Here is a 22132-nt window from a genome sequence, read left to right on the forward strand (position 1 = left end):
CTTTGGCTCAAAGCCATCTGCTCATAAGAAGCTCCAACTATTTTCTAGCTACCAAAAGCTCATCACAGCTATTCTGTTTTCTAAATTGGCTCACCATGGAGTGCCACATTAAATGTCTATTTCTGAAATGTTATTTCGGTTTAAGAATACTACACCCCAGGCAAAGTGTGCTCTTTACAGCAGGCATACAGGGAACAGAACTGTTGAGAGATCTAAAGTTACAGAAGAAAACTTGAGAATGAAAACTTGAAAATTTAGAGCTACTGCAGAATTCAGTATTCTGCTCAAAAACGCAAATGTGTGAATTTGCCCTTGCTTGCATTTGCTATCAGCAAACAGTACAACATGGCAGGAGCAGATTAAATACAAATTAATAAAAAATAGCAAACATCCTTGGATACTGGAACAAAGCGATAACCTTTATTTGTTAGTCTGTGGATTCATTAGTGGTATCCGTGAGTGTTGTAAACTTATGAAATTCCAAAAGATGAAGAACTATACAGGAATTTGAACTGGATAGAAAAAGTAAGTTAGGATTAAATGTTTCTTTAGAACTTCAGGTGTTTCAAACAATTTGTTGTAAGAGAAAGCTGTTTTCATGAGATATTTTATCTTCTTGCAATGAAGCATCTAGAAGATGCAGGGAAAGGAATGAGCATGTGGGTAGAATCTTGAGGGAACATAAATCCAGCTGGTATCATTAGGAAGAAAGTGCATTTAATGTTCCATGTGTAGATCTTAATGCATTGTAAGGTCTGCTTGCCGAAATTCATTGCACTTTTATCTTGCTACGGTCTGCAACAGTTGACAAAAAATGCAACAAATGACAAAAAATATTTCAAATCAATTTTTACAATAATCCATGTAAAGAAAGCACACATTGTTGAAAGACTGATGTGAACTAGGGGAAGTGCTTCTAAAGTACTAACGTTTCTAAGTACTAAGCACAAGTATCTCTTGAAATTAAGACGTTAACAAACTGAAATAAAAATTTACCTTCAGAGACAAATGTGTATAATTTCAATGTGTTTTAACGCTCAACATATTAGTCTCTATTTTCTGCTTGTGCTGGAGTGAAAATGAAAGGTACCTGAAATAAGGATGAGCTTTGAAGGAATTTGGAATATTTATCACAGAATCACAGAATTGTAGGGGTTGGAAGGGACCTCTAGAGATCATCGAGTCCAACCCCCCTGCCAAAGCAGGTTCCCTACAGCAGGTCGCACAGGTAGGCATCCAGGCAGGTCTGGAACATCTCCAGAGAAGGAGACTCCACCACCTCCCTGGGCAGCCTGTTCCAGTGCTCCGTCACCTCACTGTAAAGAAGTTCTTGTGCAATTCACAATTCTAATTCATAGCTACTTTTTTTTTTTTTAATTTTTATTGTGGCATTTTTAATTGCAGCACAGTGATTTGCTATCTTGTACTATTTAAATCAAACTTCTTCATCTTTCTTCTAAGATCTGTTTATATCAACTATTTTTTTTGAGACTCAGAATTATCACAATCATTTTGAAAAGTGTGCCGGGGAGAACACTGGAGAGTGCTTGCAAGCACACCTCTTATTTTATGTGAACATCTGAAAATTGCATAGCCTTTGGGTTTTTAGCAGGTGTTCTAGAATAACATTAATTTCATTGAAAAGGTAAATTGGAGCATTTACTGTCACATTTGTTTAGGGTTAGGAGTGAAAACAGTTTCTATATATGAAGTTTTCAGAATTAGTTTATTTCCAGTTCTTTCAATCAAAATTTTCAACATTTCAGCCTCCCTTTCAGCAGTGTTGAAATATGTAGCATGCTCCAAAAGTAGTGCCTTATATTTGTTTCCATAAGAAACTGCAACAGATACAAAGAGCACAATAACACTATTTGATATAGCAAATTCTCAGCCACAAAATACTGTTTTTCAAGAGTCCCCATTAGCTATGCATTTTAACTGCTGATGAACATGAGCCTGCATGCTGCATTTTTAAACACGCGCACCAGTGTGGGTGACCTGCTGTTGCCACTGCCAGAATGCACCATGCAATGCCACACTGTCCTCACATTCACTGTTTGATCTCTACAAACATTCAGCAAGTGTCAGTGAATGTCAGTGGGTGCCATTTTTTTCCACATGAAGGAATTCATTGACACCATTTAGTCAGTGTCCCTCTGCTGCCATCTGCCTCATCGTAACAACACGTAATGGAATATTGGTGGGAAGGTTCAGCCTCTACTGACAAACGGCCAACATCTGCCTATGACATCATGGGGCAGTATCATAAAATAGGAGGCATTACTTTCGGAGCAGCGCTGGTAAACAGAATTAGAGAAGAGGCTGAAAAGGAAAGATTGGCTGCCTTGCAGGGTTGGAAGCACACTGTTCCATAATGCGTGTACCTGTGAGCTTGTGTGTAGTCCCTGAAAATGTGAGGATAAGCGCCGTGTCCCGTGTGACTGTGCTCAGCGTTGTTTTCACCTTTGTGGCTGCAGCTGCGGCCTGCTCTTTCAGCGTGGCCCACGGACCCTATTCTTGTTGTTATTTGCTTTCTTAACACAAGCTCAAGTGCTGGTGGGATTCTTTCTAATCCCCTGCCAATGTCTTTTTGAAATCCATTGCTCTTTTGCCAGCCCACCTTCCTAAAATGGTCTGTGTTGGAGCTAAACAAGTTCTAGACTTAGCTTGATTGAAGGAATGAGGGTTAAAATTGCCCTTTGCAATGACACCTGTCTTTCACCTTGTGTCAAATATAACAGGAAATTATAATAGTGAACTTACTTAGATGCTGCACTTAAACAGTACTGATTTTATTTTGTTTTGTCTTGCTCAGTCTTTGTGATTTCTTTGAAGTTTTTGCTTTCTTTGTTGCTGTGTTTAAGATTCTTTACATCCCTTCTAATTGTCCGGGTAATTGGCTATGAAGAAGAAGCAGAGGAAATAAATCAGAAAGAATGTGAACCTCAAGATTAGGGCTATGGCTATCCTTTTTTCTTTTTTCACTTTTCTTTGCATAGCTCTTCTATTAAAAGAAGATAAATCTAAAGCTTTACATTGATACTATGTTTCATATACAATTTGGATTTAGAGAAGGAACCCTGGTCGTAATAATGTAGGATATTAAATTATATTTGGACAGTGTGCATTAGAATTATAATTTTTCACTGTGAAGGAGTAAAAATACTTAATGATATGCACTATGTGTAAGATTTAATCAACTGTTTGACCATTGGCCACTGAGGTTTTCCTTTACCATTTAAAATCCTAAATAGATTATCTAATGTTTTCAGGAAATATTAGCAGTGGATAAAATGTTTTAGTGTTTGACTTTCACTTGAAATTGAATTTAATCTAATGTTTATTTTCATTCTAATTTATTTAAGGTCCTATCGAATTTGAGGAATGTAATACATCCAGTGCAGTTGAAGGTGAGTTATTCTAGCAGTTATTTGCAGTACGTAGTATCTGAAATTGAGGAGCAAACAGTAAATGTCTTGTGAATGTATTTAACTTGAAAGTATTTTAGCAGGCTAAAAAGCAGTTATTATTTTGAGAAACAAATTTAAAAGAAAATAAGACCTACAGTAATTTTTTATAAGCCTAATGCATCATTGTCAGAGAATGTTAATGTTTATTATAAATGTACATTTGCTAAGACCTTATGTTTTGAGAGGTTTGGATTTGGTTCAGTTATGTCTGTGTAACTTAATTTATGAGTGTCAAAATATGGCTCAGGCTCTTTCCATTGTTGTCATGTTTGTTGTACCAATTTTAATGCAGTGTTATGGTCGCAGATCCTTCCTTTGTTGGTGTAACTTATTTTACTTAGGGAATTGTTTAAAGTGGTTAAGAACTGTTTTATTTGCGTATGTATTTAGTCTTGGAGCAGAGGAGCTGACAGAATAGCTGTACTGGCCGACAGTTCTGAAGTTGCCAAGGTTGCAGCTGAGACTTAAAGCTTTTTTTTGACTGAAATAATGGGAATCCCTATCAAGAAACAATTCCGATATTCTATTTGTTGTTGTTTTGAGCTGGGTATGAATGTCAGACTAACGTTTTAAAATAATTTTGGAGCTATTTGTGCCCCTGTGGAAACATAAGATACAGCTAAGTTTGCAGCTACCTGATTTCAGAAATTTTGAAGTATTTCACCCATAAGTTTTCCAGGAGTGGAGAGATTCCTTATGTGCTGCGTATGGAAGTCACTCCAAAAGTAATGCCTCCGATTTATTTCCATGGAAACTACATCAGACACGAAGAGCACTGTAACACTATTTGATTTGGCTAATTCTCAGCTACAGAACACTGCTTTTCAGGAGTCACACCTATTAGCTATGCATTTTCACCACTGATGAACATGAGCCTGCATGCTACACTTGTAAGCATCTGCACCAGTGTTGGTTACCCGTTTGCCACTGCCAAAATGCACCATGCACTGCCTCACTGTCCTCACATTCACTATTTGATCGCCATAAGTGTTCAGCAAGTGTCAATGGATGTAAGTGGGTTCAACCTCTACTGACAAACCACCAGCATCTGCCTCTGATATCCTGGAACAACAGCATTAAATAGGGGGCCTTACTTTCAGAGCAGCCTTTGTAGTGTATTTCTATGAAGGAAAGTTTAATGTTATTTTAATGATACACTTGAACTATCAGTTTTAAAATTTTTAGGAAGTAAACTGTGTCCACCTTTCTTCTCAAAAGTTTGGTGCAGGCAGTGTATTAAGTCAAAACGAAACTGTAGACTCATTGCATCTGATCTTTGCACTTAAGTAAACATTTTGTTTAAAGTGAGACAGAATACTTAGCTGCAGCAAAAAAAAAAAAGTAAGGAGAGAAGCAGAAATGGCAGTGATGGAATATTTAAATGTGTTTTGATTTTAGCATGTTAAATGGTTATGCATAAGAACTTTTTTTCTGTACTGCAGTTAGGTATATGTAACCATGCTAAAAGTGAGACAAAAAAGTCAGGAGGGGAGGCATGACCCCAGACTCAGTACTAGCAGCAGCACTGGAAAGTCATGAAGTCAGCAGAAGCAGGAAAGCCAAGTGATGTTCACTTTTTTATGGGATAAAGATCCTACTTCTTAGGAGAATCGGTGGCTTGCAGCAACTAGGGTCATTCAGGGAAGTAAGAGCTGGGTTTTGAAGTGCAGTGCTGATAGAGGCAGATTTGGCTTCTGATCCAAGTGCTATTCTGTCCATGATTCTGATCCATGACTGTTCAGCTGGAGAAATAGCTCCTGTTGAGTTTCTGTGAGTAGACTCCCTTTCTTCAAAACTAGCAATGCTTCAGTCTTTTGTAAAAGAGTTAACAGTCTAACATACTGAACACTGAGAATTGTACAGTAGCAGTGTGTTGCCTTAACTGTATTTTGATTTATTTTTTTTTTATTTGTGTTTAATTAATAGCATATGGGGAAAATATTACAGATATTTTGTGTTCCCTTTGTTTCGCGCGGTACAACTTCCATCGCTGTCTGTTTGTATGAATCATTGTATCACTGTTCAGAAGGTGTTCATAGTGATGAGCACCAGTGTTTGGCGGTGCTAGATGCCTTCTCTTTGATCTTTAAATGGTAAGTGCTTTGTTTTGCAGGAATAAAACCAAGGAAGAGGAAGCCTTTTGGTTTATCAGGAATAATGAAAAAAGAAAAAGATACTGAATCTGTGTAAGTGTATTTCCAGCTTGAAGTTCTATCTTGCATGAAAACCTGTGCAAGTATGGAGTGAGCTGATGTTTAATGAAAGTTGGTGTTATAACATGTTTAGAAGAGTTCTGACAATATGAAAATGTCATAGATATTCACAATTTTTGTAGCTATTTAAGCTTTTATTTTATTTTTCAGGAAATAATTTTTTAAGTTAATTTTTTTAAGTGCTGAAAAAATTAATTACCTAAGATTTGATTTTTTACATGTATGAAGTGTCCTACAGATATTTTTGTGTTTAACTTTAACAGTTATGTACTTCAAAACCGTGTTTTTTCTTTTTGCTGTGAAGATGTAACTAAAGCTCCAGGCTGTCACATGTTTTAAGTCATCCCTCTGTATTTCCGTTCTGTGATTTAGTCCTTCTTCTGCACTCTCTTCGGTATTCTTTTATGCTGAAGTAAATGCTGAGGTAAATATATACAGTATGGTTTTGGTCAGCAGAAATTTAGGAATACAATTACAGAGTATGAGGATTTTTTTTACGGTTTAGTTTAGAATACTTAGAGTGTTATAAATATTTGATTACATTAGTGTTTTAAGTAGTTTTTGTACATGTTTTAGAAATTATAATCTCTGTAAAAAGTGATCTACTACACATTTTTGGGATGCTGGACTTGCAACTTTGAGCAGCAGTATGCTCATTCATTTGCCTTTCGTTCTTTGCATTTACCTAATTACGAAGTTGTGATTCTGCATATTGAGTTTTGAATACTGTTATATGATTGAATTTTGTAGTTTTCCAACAACAAAAAAAACCCCTGCCACTAAATGAGTTATTACACAAGCTGATCTCTTGTCATGTATGTCATTAACTTGCTTGCAAACCAAGCATCTCCTTCCATTCATTCTTCGTCAGATACGTTTAACCTGCCTCCAGGAAAATTTAAGACTTACTTTCTGGAGCCAGTAAAGATCAGGAAGCTCCAGATTCATTTGTCTCAGATGTATCCTTGACCCATAACAGAAGAAAATTTTCATGGTTCAGAATGCTTTTGTAAAAGCTACCTTTTCTCAAATACATTATGTTTAACATAGAAAAATAGTATGTGTGTCTCTTTCTGGGAGACCTTTTTTTTTTTTCATTAGGTAGTGATGTTGTCAGACAACTAAAATTGGTGCAACCACTCTGAAATGGGAAAATAAGTTTCCTTATTGCAACAATTTGAAGTTGAACTTGATTTGTATTACACTTTTTGTTTCTATTTTTACTCACAATGCAAAAATGAACAGATGCTGAGGTTAGTAAGAAAGAAGTATAAGTGCATGATACTGACCTACTGCATAACACATGCCATAGATTTTTTACAAAATTAATACCTAATTTATCATATCACATATATTACATCATGTATTTTAATATTTGGTTAATAAGTTAAAGAGGATCCATTAAGTTCTTAAGTAAAATATTCTAATAATCATTTACCATCTCCTTATTGCTTGTCTAAATTTTGCTTGATTTCATCTTCAGCTGATGTTCTGCTTACAGACTCTGCATGATAGAACTGTGCATAAGAAAATTTTCTGTTCAGAGAGGTCAACTCATTTCCTAATCTCATATTAAATTGGACTGGCAGCTTATTTTGCTTGTGTAGAGCTGACTTTCCAAACCTAGAATAAGTAACTCCAGGTTTCTAGGCTTTTCAATTTATCAGTAATGTGAGAAATTTATCAGTCTCTGAAGTGTTGACATCTAAACTGGGCATTGTACCTAGCAGTATTTTTGCACAGGTAAATGTCATGCACAGTATGGTGTATTATGTTTTGCTGTACAGACTCAATCAAGTGTTTCACTGCTATTCTGTTTGAATTAGTTATCAGCTAGAATCCATGGATTCCCTCACAAAGTTCTCATTTTCCAAAATATATTACCTCACAGTAAAAGCATGACCTGGTCCTTTAATCGTAAAAGGTCGTGCATCTAGCAGTGTAAAAGTACGTCCATCTAAAACCTGTTGTCTTTGTTTTCCACCTCACCAGCACTTTGAATCTTTTGGGTACTTTGTCTCTAGAGGCTGCGAAGTAGCGTTTAGAATAGCGAAATCAGTTTAACCAGTAGGGGGAGATAAGACATAGGACGATTAGACTCACACGTTTTCTTTTGTGGGCAGCCTTTCAGAAAAGACAGAATCCTTCATCTCACTGTCAGTACCATAACAGGCTGGACCGAATTCTGTATTCTTCCTTCCATATTAGCAAATTGTCATACCTGTTTTGAAAGATGCTGTAGCTTTTACATTTAACCCATTTAACCTTTCAGGGAGTCATAGAACTGTAGAGTCATAGAATCACTGAGATTGAAGCAGGCCTCCAACGTCATGTAGTCCACTTACCACTAGTACTGAAATAATGAAAGATAAGCTTTTTCTTCAGTGGTAATGAATCAGCTAACACAAAAATAAGGTTTGCTACATTAATCAGCTGTACAACATTTAAAATTTCAATCTCAGTTATCTATCTTGAATCTTGTGAGCTAAAATCTTGATCTAAAACTTAAGATACTTAGTTAAGTAAAGCTTGTGGTGTAGTGTACATACAATAACTATAGTGTAAGATGCATCTTTTCCAAATCTGGAACTTATTTGCCTGAATCTGTTGTTAACATTGATTTTTGGCATTAATGTGGCATGATTTTGGGTAAGCTTTGTATGCATGTTTCTTGCTGAAGAGCATCTACAGCAATAACAACAACAAAAATAAGCTGTGTTTTTGCATCTTTGTTCCCCTCGTTATGCTCTGTGGCATGTCTGGTTGTTTTGCTTGTTTGTTTTTTTCTCTGTTTTCCTTAAGTTGTTTTCGTTTTTAATTTGACTGCATCAAAATGCTGTTTTTCAATTGCACTTGCATTTACAGTGTTATTTGTCAAGGTGCTGATTAGAGAGGGCCTGTATGCTCCTGAAGCATTACCACATTCTTCAAATGTAATTCCTTCTCTTTCTGTTTATTCTCTCTTACTGCTTTAATCCAAGTTAATGCGGAGGAATATAACATATATAAATGTTTTTGTAATCATTACCTTCCTATCAAACACTTTTTCAGAGGGTTTTTTAGGATACTTTTTGTTTTTCCAGCATTTTCTGGTGCTTGACTCTAATTGTACTTAACAAACATGAACTAGGACTGAAATTCCCAAGGAGGAAAGATCTGAATAACTTCAGGAATAGTGTTAATTGCTTTAAGAGCTGGTTATCATACAAAATGTTTCATTAGCGTTGGTGACTTTTACTTACTGTGCACATAATCTGCAGAGACCTGACTCTTAAAGTGTATTCATCCAAAATAGAATGTGGAACTCCTGCCTTCCATTGATTCTTTTTGTCTTCACTACGATGTGAGTTTGGTTTTTCATTATTTATTGTGAATTTTTCTTCTGTGGAGTTTCCAGCATAATTTTTTTAGAGGTTTTTTTTTTTTTTTTTTTCTTTTATGTCTCATCCAGTCACGTGTAGATAATACAGTAAAAATTTTAACAGACTTTGTGAGGCAAATGAGTCAAACACAATGTTCCAAATTAACTGAAATTATTAAAGGAAGGAAGTACTGAGACTGTATGAATAAAACCATTTATGTGTTTTGTAATTTTACCTTCTCTTTATTTTTTTTAATAGGGAGTGTCCAGATGCAGACTCAGTTGTAAGTAGACTCATTTCTAACACAAATGTGTATGCTAACATTGTCAGGCACTGCAATTTACATACAGGCCCTGCTAAGTGTTATTTATGTGATAGAGGATTTAGTGTTTCACTAACATAATTGAAGTGTTACTTTCACTCAGAACATAATCTTTCACAGTACATAAAGACATTCATCTTTAATATGTTTGTATTTCCATCCATTTCAGGTTTTAAACAGGATGTTTTTACAACAATGATTTGCTACTTTATTTTGCGAGTTAGTAGTTTGAACTGCTTGACTGATAGATTCCAAGTGAGTTAAAGGTTCAGTATGTTTTCATGAGGATCCAGTTGTGCATCGTCACATTCCTCTGCATTATTACTATCTCCATGAACAACCCTTCTGAAATTAATGGAGTTCTGCTTGACTGCTTGCAATAGAGTATAGCAGTATACTTTTAAAAATATTGCTTTAAGCGTAGTATTTCTTTTTTTTTCATGGTCTTTTCTTCATTGCTCTCAGTGCCATGACTTACATTTTCTTTTTTTTTTTTTTTTTTAATAAAAATAAGCAGTAAATGTTAACACTTAATTGAGCCTTTTTTTTTTATTGAAACATGTCAGTTGTCTTGAATTACATATAATGGAGATCGGAGCTTCCAGTAGCTATGGTAGGGAGTAATTTACAGAATTGTTTAAGAGACTTTCTAGAGACTTATATGTTTTTTTGTTCACTTACATGCCAACTATATTAGGCAATTTAACTCTTCCAATTCAACTGTTGTAGAAATTTCTTCCTTGCATATAGTGTCTGTAGGTTTCAGTACCTACTAAAAAGCTTTTTTTTTTTTTTTTTTTGAGTAATTTGTTTTTTTAAAAAAAATCTACTATGACCTTCTTTCTAAATAAAGAAATGTTAATTTTGCTACCTAATATAACTGTCTGTCTATGAAGAGCCTTGTAAGCGTCATATGAGACAGTTGTTTCATCCTATACAAAGTCATCTTGGTTTAAAGCTTTTTTTTTTTCTTGGGTACATTTAAAGCTATGTAAATTTAGAATTATCCCTGTAATTATCAGGGTTTTCAATGAAATAATTTCTTTTGACAGTTCGGGTTGAGTCACTGGAGTGAAACACAAGGGGGTTTGACTTGCAGTGTTTATTTTCTTCCTTGCTTATTTTGGTCTCTACATTTTTAGAGAATAATTAATTAAACTGTAAATGAATCTGATGTTCTTTCTGGCTGCATGAGGAAGACCATTACAATCATTTAAGTTAATTGATCTGTCTAAATACAGTTATTTTAAAAAATTAGCTTTCATATCATCTAACAGCAATAACAGTTTCTTAACCTTCTCTTCTTTTTAATGCAAAATCTTTTTTTTCATGTATTCAGAGTTTAAAATTTGATCTGTCATTTCTTCTTGCTTTTTACCAGCAACATTACCATTTTAAGTGGTAGAATGCTTTAATAGCAAAGTCCATGACTGTTATTTTTTATTTGATTGCTAGAAAATGCTAAAGATGAGTTCTCAGAAAATTCAACTTACTTAAGGTGCCCCTTAATTATGATTAAGATTGTGAATTTCATCTTTGGTCAGTCAATGAAATCTCATCCTCTGGATTTTGTATTAATGTTATCTTTTCTAAAAGATGGCATTTGTTAATTTGTCAAGGATTTAAATTGTTTTTCTCTTCAGAGGGAGGGTTGTAGGAGGTAACCAAGCTGCAATTATGATTGTACACACTGAGCTACATACGTTGTATTTTTAGAAATTAAAGATCAAGTAAGAATTGACTTAAATACTTGATCTACCAGTCCTATGTGATACTGTGGATCTTTGAACATACATTAAGTGGCAAGTTCCATCGGGCTCTCCTCACCAGTCCAAAATGAATAATGCAGATTAAAAATTCCTGCATTGTTACGTGTCAGTCTGAGCATGTAACTTCCATTAAGTTTAGCCTTGATAATTAAGAAAATAGGCAGCTAACAGTGTGTATACAAGAAAGAGATAACAGCTGAAGTTTGGCTGTGTATACATGTTCATTACCTAGCAAGTTGCTACGTGGGCAGAACTAATAGGTTTGATGTGTTCCTAGGTCTACAGGAAGTTAAAAGCTCTAGCAGAACCTTTTCTTTTGGTAAAGTGTTTACAGGATTTCACTTGTGTCCAGTAAGGTCTGAGTTTTGATTGCGGACCTTCCCGTCTGGAATACTAGCAGCTCCCTCTCTTCTACTTCACTGCTTTTTTTCATGAAAACTGTAGTAATGCAATTATCTTTGAGTTCTCTGTTCTGTCAAATCCATTTGAAATTGTCCAGTAAGTTCAAAAGTAATTAAGAAGGGAGTCACAAATGCACAGAGTGTAATGCTGAACCTTTTTATTATATAGGAAACTATAATGAAAACAAATACACTGAGGCATCCAAAAGTTTTCATTAACCTCATATGTATAATACAATTCAGATTATCTAGATTTGTAGACTTTTTATTGATAAGAAGTGGCTCAATTTGGAAGTACTGTACTCTTAATTTATGGAGAATAAGTATAACCATAATTATAAATTTCTTTATTCAGTCTTTTTTTTTTTTTGCTTACATTTTGTAATATTTATCTCTGACTGACACAGTTTAGAATAGCTGCTGCTATTACAGGGTATGAGCCTTTCTAGCCACAGTTGCAGGTGGAACACTCCAAATACCTTGTTTTTCTTCTTGCATCTCTGTCAATGGGACAAAATGACTGGCCACTCTCTTCTTCTGTGTTGCTGTGGGTTTTTGCGTGTGTATGTGTTATTAGGTATCCTAAAGAGAGGAGCCTGAGAATGTCATTCAAACCTTTGTACCCAGGGTTTACCTGGGTCAAATTGGCATCTCAAATTTATTAAAAGTGGAGAGGCTCCTTTTCCTGCTCTTTCAGGCTACAAGCATCAACTGCTTACTTTGATTTTGCTCCACCTGAATGTGCAGAAAGAAGTCAGTCTTTGGTAAAATGGCAGAGAATTCCTATGGAAAAAAAAGAAATAGTAAACTGTTCAGCTCAGTCGTAATTTGCTGCATACTTTGAGGAAGATGACATAAGAAGCTCTCATAATCATTGTAGATTGCCAAAAGGAGAAGAAAGGTAGAAATCTTGCTGAAGTTCATTTAAATCTATTTTTTGGCCCAGTAACTGAGCTATGAGCAGTGCTTCTGTTGCTGATGAAGGGACAAAGGAAATAGCTAGACTGCAAAATACTTCAAATGTTCTTCTCTTTTACTTCCTATCTACCTTTAAGGAATCAGTGACATGGTAGCACTTTGGTTTCTCCCGTTGTTTTTAGATTATAGGTGAGACATAACATTTAATTAGTTAACAAAGTGTTCACTAAAACTCTGAAAATGAGTTTTGGCAATAGAATTCCAAGCCCTCATACTTCTTGTATTTGCAGTTTTACTTCGTTATTTATTATGTCCTTTTGTTACATTTCTTCAAAAAGAAATTCAGCCCAGAAAGTCTGTGAAACTTACTAAGGCCAAGAAAAAGTTATAAATGTATTTTTGTTACATGTATGCTTTTACCAGTATGCATATACATACATATAAAAATGTATATGTATGCCTGTATGTATATATATACTTGAAATTATATATGACATGAATCCGTGTGTTGTATCACATCTGCAAACATCCAGAATTCAAGTCATATCCATATTGAGCTTCTTTTTTTTTTTCCTGGAAACAAATAGAGTTATTATGGAGAGGCTAAACCTGAATTCCTAATCATACTAATAACTATTTCTTATGGTAAAACCAAAGTTTGCAAAGATGATCTTCCTCTGTGATGAAGTTCAGAAGTGGATGTTGTGTTTTTTTTCTTCATTTCTGCATGGTTGGCAAATCAGGACTTGACTATAGCATGCCTGGTACTTAAAAGACACACCTGACTTGCAGTTCTGTCTTTTTAGGAGTTTGGAGGAGGCTTATCAAACTAAATGCAAATATCTTCCTTAATATGAAATTTGTGAATATGTAATTTACCCGAAGAGCTGTATCTTCTGCTGCTGTTAAGAAATTTGATATTAGTAAATAATAGTCTCATGTTTTAGAAAGTAAGGAAAGCAGTTCTCCGTGAAAACAGTATTTTGGAATTAATCTGTAAGATTTTTAGTTAACATGCTACTCGTATATGACACAGTTGGTACCCACCCTTTTTTTAATAGTTTATACAAAAACACAGTTTCAGTATTGTAGAAAGCAGAAAATGCGTTGAGTGATCAGAATTTTTTACAAAATCAATCTGAATCACTGAGAAACCTGGAAACATAAAGCTAATGATTTCTGATTCTGCTTACAGTATATAAGGTCCATAATTTCAAATTACATATTTAAATTTCAAAATAGGAAGAAAGAATTACAAGTCAAATTCTGTTATGAGCATATTAGCTGACTTTTTACCTGAAGTTAGGCATACAAGCAATGAAGTGACATTGCTCATAAATTGTTGTTACAAATATTTTTGCTAGATCAGAAGTAGTTAAGGCAAAAATGCTAGGCAATTGAATACTTTTAAGAATATTAAGATTTCAGTACCTTTGACAGATGCAATTTATTTTAGAGAATGGATTAAAATAGTGCAATGAGAACATTTTCTGCAAACAAAGGTTTTTTTTCCCAATTTTAAATCAAAGCAGGCATATTTGTGAACTCTGTTGTTTGTGTTGCATCTCCCCAGTAATAATATCTTTTACATATATGCCTGGGCTGGAAGAAGAACTGAATGTTGTATGTTTAAAGACTTTTGCAGTTTTTCAATTCATCTTAACCATGAATGATCCTTATCTATTGAAAATTTACTATTACAACAACTGCAGAATTCAGAAGTTGCAGTAAGAACATGTAAGAACCCTCTAGCTATATGTTTTTGTTCTGTTTACTTGGATGTCAGGTTTCATTAGTGTTTTTTGGCATATAAACAAGGTCGGCCTGAGGTCAAGCGTAGCTAAGAACCCTGATTTGAGCAAGTAGAGCTAAGGTACTGGACCGTGTGATCCTACTCTTATTACATTTTTTTCTCCAGTTCTTCTTTTTTTTTTTTTTAAATCAAATAGCAGTGTGGCCGTGTCTTAGAAGTTTAAAGAAATTGCACCTAAATCTTCTATATTTAATAGTACCAGTTTATACAGTTTTACTGTCTGTAGTTTAATGTGCGTTCTAATTAGGTATGCTGTCACCTATTCTTAAGTGTTTCTTAATCCTTTTGGCAAAAAGTTTGATCTTTATTTAAATTAATTCAATTTAATTCACAGTTGCTAAGTTTAGAAGGATATATCAATAAAATACAAGACGCCCCATTTGTGATTTCTGCAGGACAGCAGTTTTATGCTTATCTAAATCAATTCAAGCTGAATATGTCTTTAAACCCAAGTTCAAATTTTAGATTTTCTGGCTGTTTTCTAGCTCACTAGGAGTTTCTAGTGTAAGTTATCTTCTTGTATCTATTGACTTACATCGGAAAGATGTATTTTGGCCATAATGTAAAGTTTGCTTTCATTCAGATTGCCTCCCACTACCTGTTTTCAAATACAATACAGGTAAATTGTTGGTACATGAGAATAAACGTCTTTTTTTTTTTTTTTTTTTTTTTTTTTTTAGTATGAATCTTCATGTTTGTATTAAAAATTGAAACTGATAAAATCGGTACATGTTGAAGATGTGTGGGTTCTGCTTTTTATATAATAATCTTATTTGTGGCAGCTCAGTTCATGAAGTCACTCATGGTCTTTTCATTTATTCTTCTGTTTTGAATGGGATAATTAGCCGTATATGAAAGTATATCAGTCTGTATATAATGTAAACAAGTTTGGCTTTTTTTCCCATATAATTAGAATTGAGATTATCCTACTAGAAACTTGTTTCTCTCTGTTCCAAAGTGCTTTTGTGAAACAAAGTCCTTAGCTAGCATTCTAAAATATTTTTAGTGCGATTTTCTCAGTTTATATATTTAATTATCTGCAGTACCTGAAAAACTGAAATTCCTGATTGTTCAGTAGCTTTTAAAATCCAGCCCAGTGCTGGAGATGTCTTTTAAGTTTCATCTGTGGTTTTTACTTAATGTAGATACCTTTTGCTGAAGCACCGGTACACTCTTGCTGACTTTCCAAGGGGGAGAAAATTTGCAGGCTGTTATAACCTGGAATGCTTTTACTCGCATATTGAAGTTTTGACCAGTGCTTAGTAAATTTATGCTCCTGCATCATCAGAACCTTCAGTGCTTTAACTGAAGGAATTAGAAGTAGAAACTGGGAAAATACTTAGGGCAAAAAGAATGGTAGGCTTACTTACCTAACATACTTCTGTTATTTTCTGGCCTTTTTGGTAGCATACTGGTAAAATACTGGTGGCGTACTGGTAAAAAAAAAACAAAATAAAGGAGGTGATTGAGACTCACAGGAAATGTATTTTCACAGGAAATGTGGAGGTTGTTTTGTTGCATTTTTTACTTTTTATCTATAGAGAATAACTTGAAATAACTGCAATAATTAATGTTAAATAGTGATTACTTTAATTAGCCATCATAATCAAATTTCGGTTTGTCAATTGTATAAGATCCAGTTGAATGTAAGAATTTTTTTTTTACTTACTTGTCAATACCTTTTTGGTTGTTTTGTTTTAGAACATTCCCGATGTAGATGATGAAGGATACAGCATTAAACCAGAAACAACACAGGATATCCTTTTCACTATTACTGTGCTAATTTATTTGATCTTGTAATAATCTTTTGAAGAGGGAGAATACTGATTAAACAGTTAAGCAGAGGAAAATGTCATGGTACTTGTGTTTCAAATTTGCATTCTTGTGTTCACGGTTTCTGCAAACTATGTTGAATTTTGTCTAGCCTTGATTCTGTGTGTGTGTGTAAACGTTAAAATTTAAATCTGATGTATTAGGAATGGTAAAAGAGTGTTCTTTGTCTAAAGACAGAGAAGATGTGAACAAAAACTTGAGGGTAGCCATGCAGGCCTTTCTCTGTGAAAAGCTTTCAGAGAGTTCATAAAGTAGAACTATCTTACACATGGTGAACAGTTACTGGTTCTATACCTGCACCCTCTCCGGTTTTATAGCATCATTAAAAAGATTAGGAATGCCAACAGTCCAGAAATAGAACTTCTGTTTCTTAGTGAAGTCATTCCAGCACACAGAGTTTTTATTGTATGTTAGCAGTTGTTGTGTAAGTTGATAAGTTTTTGCCATCAGTCATTTTTCATGGAAGCTCATGATTTTTTCCGCTCTTTCTCTGAAGAAAAAGATTTTTTCCTCTTTCTCCCGTCAGAAACAGGCTGTGCTCAGGACGTGAGATCTGGCTTGTGATAGGTCTAAGCAATCCCTTAGCAAAATCACTGATTTTTGGGAATGTATTCTGCTTTTCTGGGGAGAGACTAGAAATAAAAAGTAAACTTACACTTGAATTTGCCTTAAATAGTAAAACATTTTTTTGGTTGAAAGCACATTAATGTGTGTCAGTCCTTCAGAGCTTCTCTGCTCGTATCAACTTTACAGAATATTCTTCTGCTGACCCCAGGGAAGTTTGCTTTGCTGGTAAAAACGGTCACATTATTTCTTATTTACAAAACCAATATAAAAATGAAAGACTATTATTCAGTTCTGGGGGGAACGTCATTACTTCATGCTTTATGTATAGTTATGAAATGGAGACAGGAGTGAATAATGTTCATTCTTTGTAAATGATTCACCCAGACATTCTTTTCTCCATTATCCTTTCTGTCATGAGGAAATGGAAAAATCTGTACATCTAGTGGCAAAGCTTAGTGATTTGCAATCCTTGTCAGCTAGGTTATACCACAGCTTCAGAATCTCTTGGCCAGATTCAGGAAGTCATCAGTTTTCTTCTTTCCTTCCAATAGCATCCAAGGATGGTTATTTATTCTGCGTATGGGAACTCTTAAGATGATTTGTTGGCAGTCAGGCTTTGTAAGGCCAGTCTTAAGTGTTGAAAAAACTTTCATGAAGTGACCTTTCATTTCAAGGCATTCACATCTCAACTGATCTTTGCCAGTAACCATTTCATAGACTTCAGTGGTCAGCCTGTGCCACTTTACAAAAGCTGTGTACAACAGCCTGATGGGTAGGAAATGAATCTTGAAACTCAGAAGCTTTCAAAAGAAAGCAATTTTCTGAAATAAAAAATGACTTGTCTTTAAAATTGTGCTTTCCAGATGCAATCAATTTTTGAGGATGAACAGACTAAGATTTAGATATCTGAATATTGCTTCACCAGATCTCAGGGAATCTGTCAGTTGAATTGGATTTGGAATGCCTTTAGGGTTTAGGGTTTTGACATTTGTCAGGGAATGCTTTGAAGAGATTTTGTTCATATGGCTGTCTTTTTTCAAAGTGAAAATAACAGAAGCAATATATAGATTATGTGTTCTTCACCCAGACAGCAAGATACTTTTTGTGTTAGAGTACAGGAAGTTTTGCAGTTTGTTTCTTGTAAAAATAAATGCACTTTTAAGAATTAGAGTAGACCTTTCAGAGCTTTTACCCAATGGAATTTATATGCATATGAAGAATCATATAAAGAACCACTACTACATATATTTTGCTAGTTTTGAAGGCTGTGTTGTCACTGTGATTCCTTTGTAGGCTGACAGTAGTGTTTCATTTACTGGACAGCCTTCTGTGTAACTGGCATCTTTTGCAGTGAAACTGTCAGCATTACTCTGCAGAAATGGCAAGTTGTAATGGCTGCTACTCCTGCTTCCTCTGCAGTGATGCTTGGCAGAGGTACCATGGACACTCCGTTGTCATTTCCACCTTAACTGAGAAAAACATATCAAGGAGAACCATTTCTATTCATCCAGTGATTCTGACTCTGAAGATGATGAACCCAGGAGGTTCCATATAGAAATAAAACCTGTACAGCCAAATAATAGTTCTCAATACACTATGCCTTCATTGGATGAATTAAAAGTTTCTATAGGGAACATTGCTCTTTCTCCAGCAACATCTGTAAGTAATTTTGTTCTTTGTATTTTTAATGAGAAGAAAAGTCATAAGGAATCTTTACTGTAAATATTCCATTTACTATCCAGAACTTATTCTGTATTCAAGTTCTTTTCATTGCAGAGTAAGTTTCCCTTAATGCACTTTGTTGCAATATAAAATAATTCTCCCTTAGATTTTAGCTTTCCAGTAAGTCTTAGGAGTGCTCAGACTTTTAAAACTGATTATATAATGTCAATATGTGTAGTTTGTAAGGTGCAGCTTCACTGTGTGCGTTCTGCCTAATCACAGAATGATCCTTCACATCAAGCCATGGTACTACAAATAGTTTTGAATTATCTAGTACAATACTTAGATCAGAATTATGATGGCTTTGATAACAAGGAAGATACTATATGTAACATTAAAATACTAATGGTGATTTTTCTATTTTTCCCCATGTTTTGAAAGCAGAGACACAGTCCTGTAAGTACAAAATGGCTTTTTATTCATCTTTTAATTTAAAATCAAATGAGTGTACTATGTGTGAGAGAAAATGTATTATGCTTAAAATAGTACACTATGTATTGAGAAAAGCTGAGGAATGATTTATCTGTCAGATGTACAGTGAGATATGAAAACTGTTTCATCTTCCTGACCTAGCCTGCAAAGTTGTGTAGTCATACTGCTGACTTTATCAGCTCAGCAGTCTTCTTTCCTGCCTTTTCTTGTTCCATGTTGTGAGTGTGCATTAGTTCTGTCACAGGTCCTGTTCTGGTTTTCTATAAGCTCCAGAATGTTTTACCTGGCGCTGAAAGCAAAATATCTCATAGAAAGTAGAGTGGAAATGTGAGCCCTAAGACTATTAAGCATTCTGTTTGGAAATTGGTTTAAAAATTTTTTTTCTTCTTCTGTTTCAGGCACAAATGAATCGAAATTCATCCAGTAAGTGTGACTGATTAACTTCTAGTCTGTTTATGTTAGTTTTTTGATCTAGCATGAAAATAGATTTTTTTATTGTTTCAGAAATGAACTTACTCAGTATTTTAAGTAGGAAAATATTTATCTTGTCAATTCTGGATACCTTTTTGATATTTTCCTTCAAACAAACTACTCATAGTCAATTCAAAGGACAAAACTAGCTTATCTGGTCAAAATTTCAAAGCAGCTAGTAACCTCCAAAGATCTCTTCATTTTCTGTATACTTAACTGTTCCATGTGCTGGGAATCAGATGAGACTGTGACTGTGATGAAGAACAAGTCCAAGAGTCAAATGGAGATTGCTCTTGTGTGAGCCCTTCTACCATCTTAAGTATTATTCCCAAAGTTGCAAAGTAGTCTGTTTTAAAACCAAAAATACAAAATCTGACCAGGAAAGCAGAGTGTGTGAGTCTCAGTCCTCTAGGTTGTTTGGTTTTCTTTGTTAAGTGAGAAAACAAGCCAGAATTGCTGAAGAATAAACTCAGTGTAAGCAGTTTAATTTGAGGAAGAGATTTGAAGTGATTTAAAGAAATACTTCCTTCCAAAATGCTTTGCTCTGTATAGTCCCCTTGCTTCAGAAGGTATTTCAGGAGCATCTGAATTTACATTATCTGAAATAATGCATTTTCTTAATAATTCGTAATTAGCTTTGAACAGCAATCATAAACATCTACTATATTTTTATAATGAAGCAGAAATATTTATATTTTACCATACCATAGCTTTGGTCTTATTATTTCGTCTTTTGCTTAGGTGAGGAGTTAACAAAATCGAAGCTTTCAGCTCCGACAAATGAGTAAGTTCAACTTCTAAAATTATGTCAAATTAAGTTTGCAGGGTGGGGGTGGGGGAGGGTGAAGATTCGGTCTTATTTTTCTCCAGTACTCAGAAAGTTGTTGAAATTTTCAGATGACTGCTATTTTAAGCATCTCTTGCATTATAAGAATTATAATAAGAGTATATGATATATAATATTATATAATAATAATAATATAATATATATTATTATTAATAATAATATATACTATTATAATATATAAGAGTAAATATAATAAGAGTAATAATGTAACATTGAAGATTTTTGTTTGCTTTCTTTTCCCTTTCTAATGCGTTTTCTTCTTTGTGATGTCTCAATTGGTATTTGAAATTACATGATCAAAAATTATTGATTTTTTTGTTTAGTTTCCATTGCACAGTGTTCCACTGCAAAGTGCTTGAGATCACAAGCCCAGAATTTGGACAGTTTACGTATTGCTTATATATTGCTGAAACAAGTCAGTTTGTAGATGTACGTCTTGCTGAAAGTGAGAATACATACATATACATACTGGCAAAATGACATATGTCCATACACAAAGTTGCCCAAAAGTAATAAAGGGGTCAATGCATATAGTTTAATTATGTGTAAACTAGTTCTACAATTTGTAAGTGCGTTTACTTTTAGATGCAAAAGCTAATGAATGCCACAGATGAACTATCAATGCTGTAGTTCGACTGTTATGAGTATGTGTGCCTTTCATTTATATTCCAATTGTAACTCTTACTATAGAAAGGGGAACAGTGACCTTCTGGCATGGGATCCACTGTTTAGCAGTTCGCTCGAATCTTGCTCTTCAGCCTCCTTGGCTTCCTCATCCTCCTCAGGTGAGATATTTGATAGCAGGAAAGTGTTTTCTGCATATTCTTTGGGATGTTCTGTGGTTATTTTTTTAGTAATTGCATGTGTTTAAATAGCCAAAATGAAAGATATCCCATGTTATGAGTAATACGGAAGGTATGATATATCAAGCTTTTAAGCTGGGGAGCAAACGGGAAGGGGGAACACAAGAAACCTTTGGAAAATTCTATCTTGCTTTTGTTTTTTTCTCTCCTTCTCTTCCTTTCCAAAATTTGATTATCTGTGCTGAAAGAAAAACAGAGTCAAATTTTTTTTGCTGATAGGGCTGAAAGATAAATGGAGGATATTGCAGCAACTATGAACCAAGCTGAGCATCCATTTTGAACAGGAATGGATTTCTTCTTTACAGAGGAGGCTGCTGAACTATCTAGTACAAAGCCTCCATAACGCTTTGCAGTGAAGAGTCTGTTTTCTGTATGAATTCATTATTCTGTTATGAGATGTATGGGCAGAACTGCGGGGCAATGGGAGAAAAGGGCAGGACTGAGGCTACATGGGGCTGAGGGGAAAGTTGTTGCACCACCTGAGAGGAAGTGAATTGTATGTATGTGAGTGAATTATGCTGAAAAAAAGTTTTCTCAAAATAATCTGTTTTTTTAACTATATTATTGCTTTGGTCATAGATCATGGAACTGTAACTGCACACAAATATCTAATTCGTGTTTATTCCCCATACTTTGTGCTTTGGTGTACAGGCACTTCATAGAGGTGCCCCAGCTTGAAATGTTTGTAGAAAGGGTTTGGGGAATCTCTCCATGACAGTGCTTTGTAGATGTTCCCTCGCTTGCATGCAAGCGCTGAAGGTGACTCCACTTAAGCCCCATATTGTTGATTTTGTGCTTTCTTCCTCTTCCGTTTGCTCCACAACTATCACCAGCTTCCTGTAGGACCACTGGTTACTCTTTCCATACCCCACCATCCCTATGAGGTCAGCTATGCTAGTGGTAAAAATAACGTTAAAATCGAGGTGTATTCAATCTTTCCCAAGCAGATGCTGATGTATATACAAGGATTAATGGTCACAGAACCCCAAACCCTGTCATTGCCACCAGTTTTGCAGTGATTTCCTGGCCTGTTTTATTAGTGCCCTTCTCATGCTCTCACCAGCAAGATTGCATAGAAGACAACCTAAGCCCCATGCTATTGATTACTGCTCCCAGCAGAAATCTGTGG

At 34.8% G+C, this 22132-nt stretch overlaps 1 protein-coding gene across 4 annotated transcripts in view; it reads left to right on the forward strand.

Annotated features, from left to right (window-relative positions):
• FCHO2 (FCH and mu domain containing endocytic adaptor 2) overlaps positions 1-22132 on the forward strand; it is a 92835-nt gene that overhangs the window by 41899 nt on the left and 28804 nt on the right. For 3 of the 4 annotated variants that reach the window (XM_042825563.1, XM_042825566.1, XM_042825565.1), the window contains exons 9-17: positions 3366-3410; positions 5584-5656; positions 9304-9328; positions 15970-16024; positions 18149-18327; positions 18772-18786; positions 19221-19245; positions 20035-20077; positions 20831-20925. In XM_042825563.1, the coding sequence (XP_042681497.1) occupies positions 3366-3410; positions 5584-5656; positions 9304-9328; positions 15970-16024; positions 18149-18327; positions 18772-18786; positions 19221-19245; positions 20035-20077; positions 20831-20925 (555 nt within the window). The remainder of the gene's footprint in view (positions 1-3365; positions 3411-5583; positions 5657-9303; positions 9329-15969; positions 16025-18148; positions 18328-18771; positions 18787-19220; positions 19246-20034; positions 20078-20830; positions 20926-22132) is intronic. The other variant, XM_042825564.1, reaches the window with a different exon arrangement.

Source organism: Centrocercus urophasianus, unplaced genomic scaffold, assembly GCF_019232065.1.
Source record: "Centrocercus urophasianus isolate 14NV4802_14NV808 unplaced genomic scaffold, USGS_Curo_1.0 seq_25, whole genome shotgun sequence".
Lineage (NCBI taxonomy): Eukaryota > Metazoa > Chordata > Aves > Galliformes > Phasianidae > Centrocercus > Centrocercus urophasianus.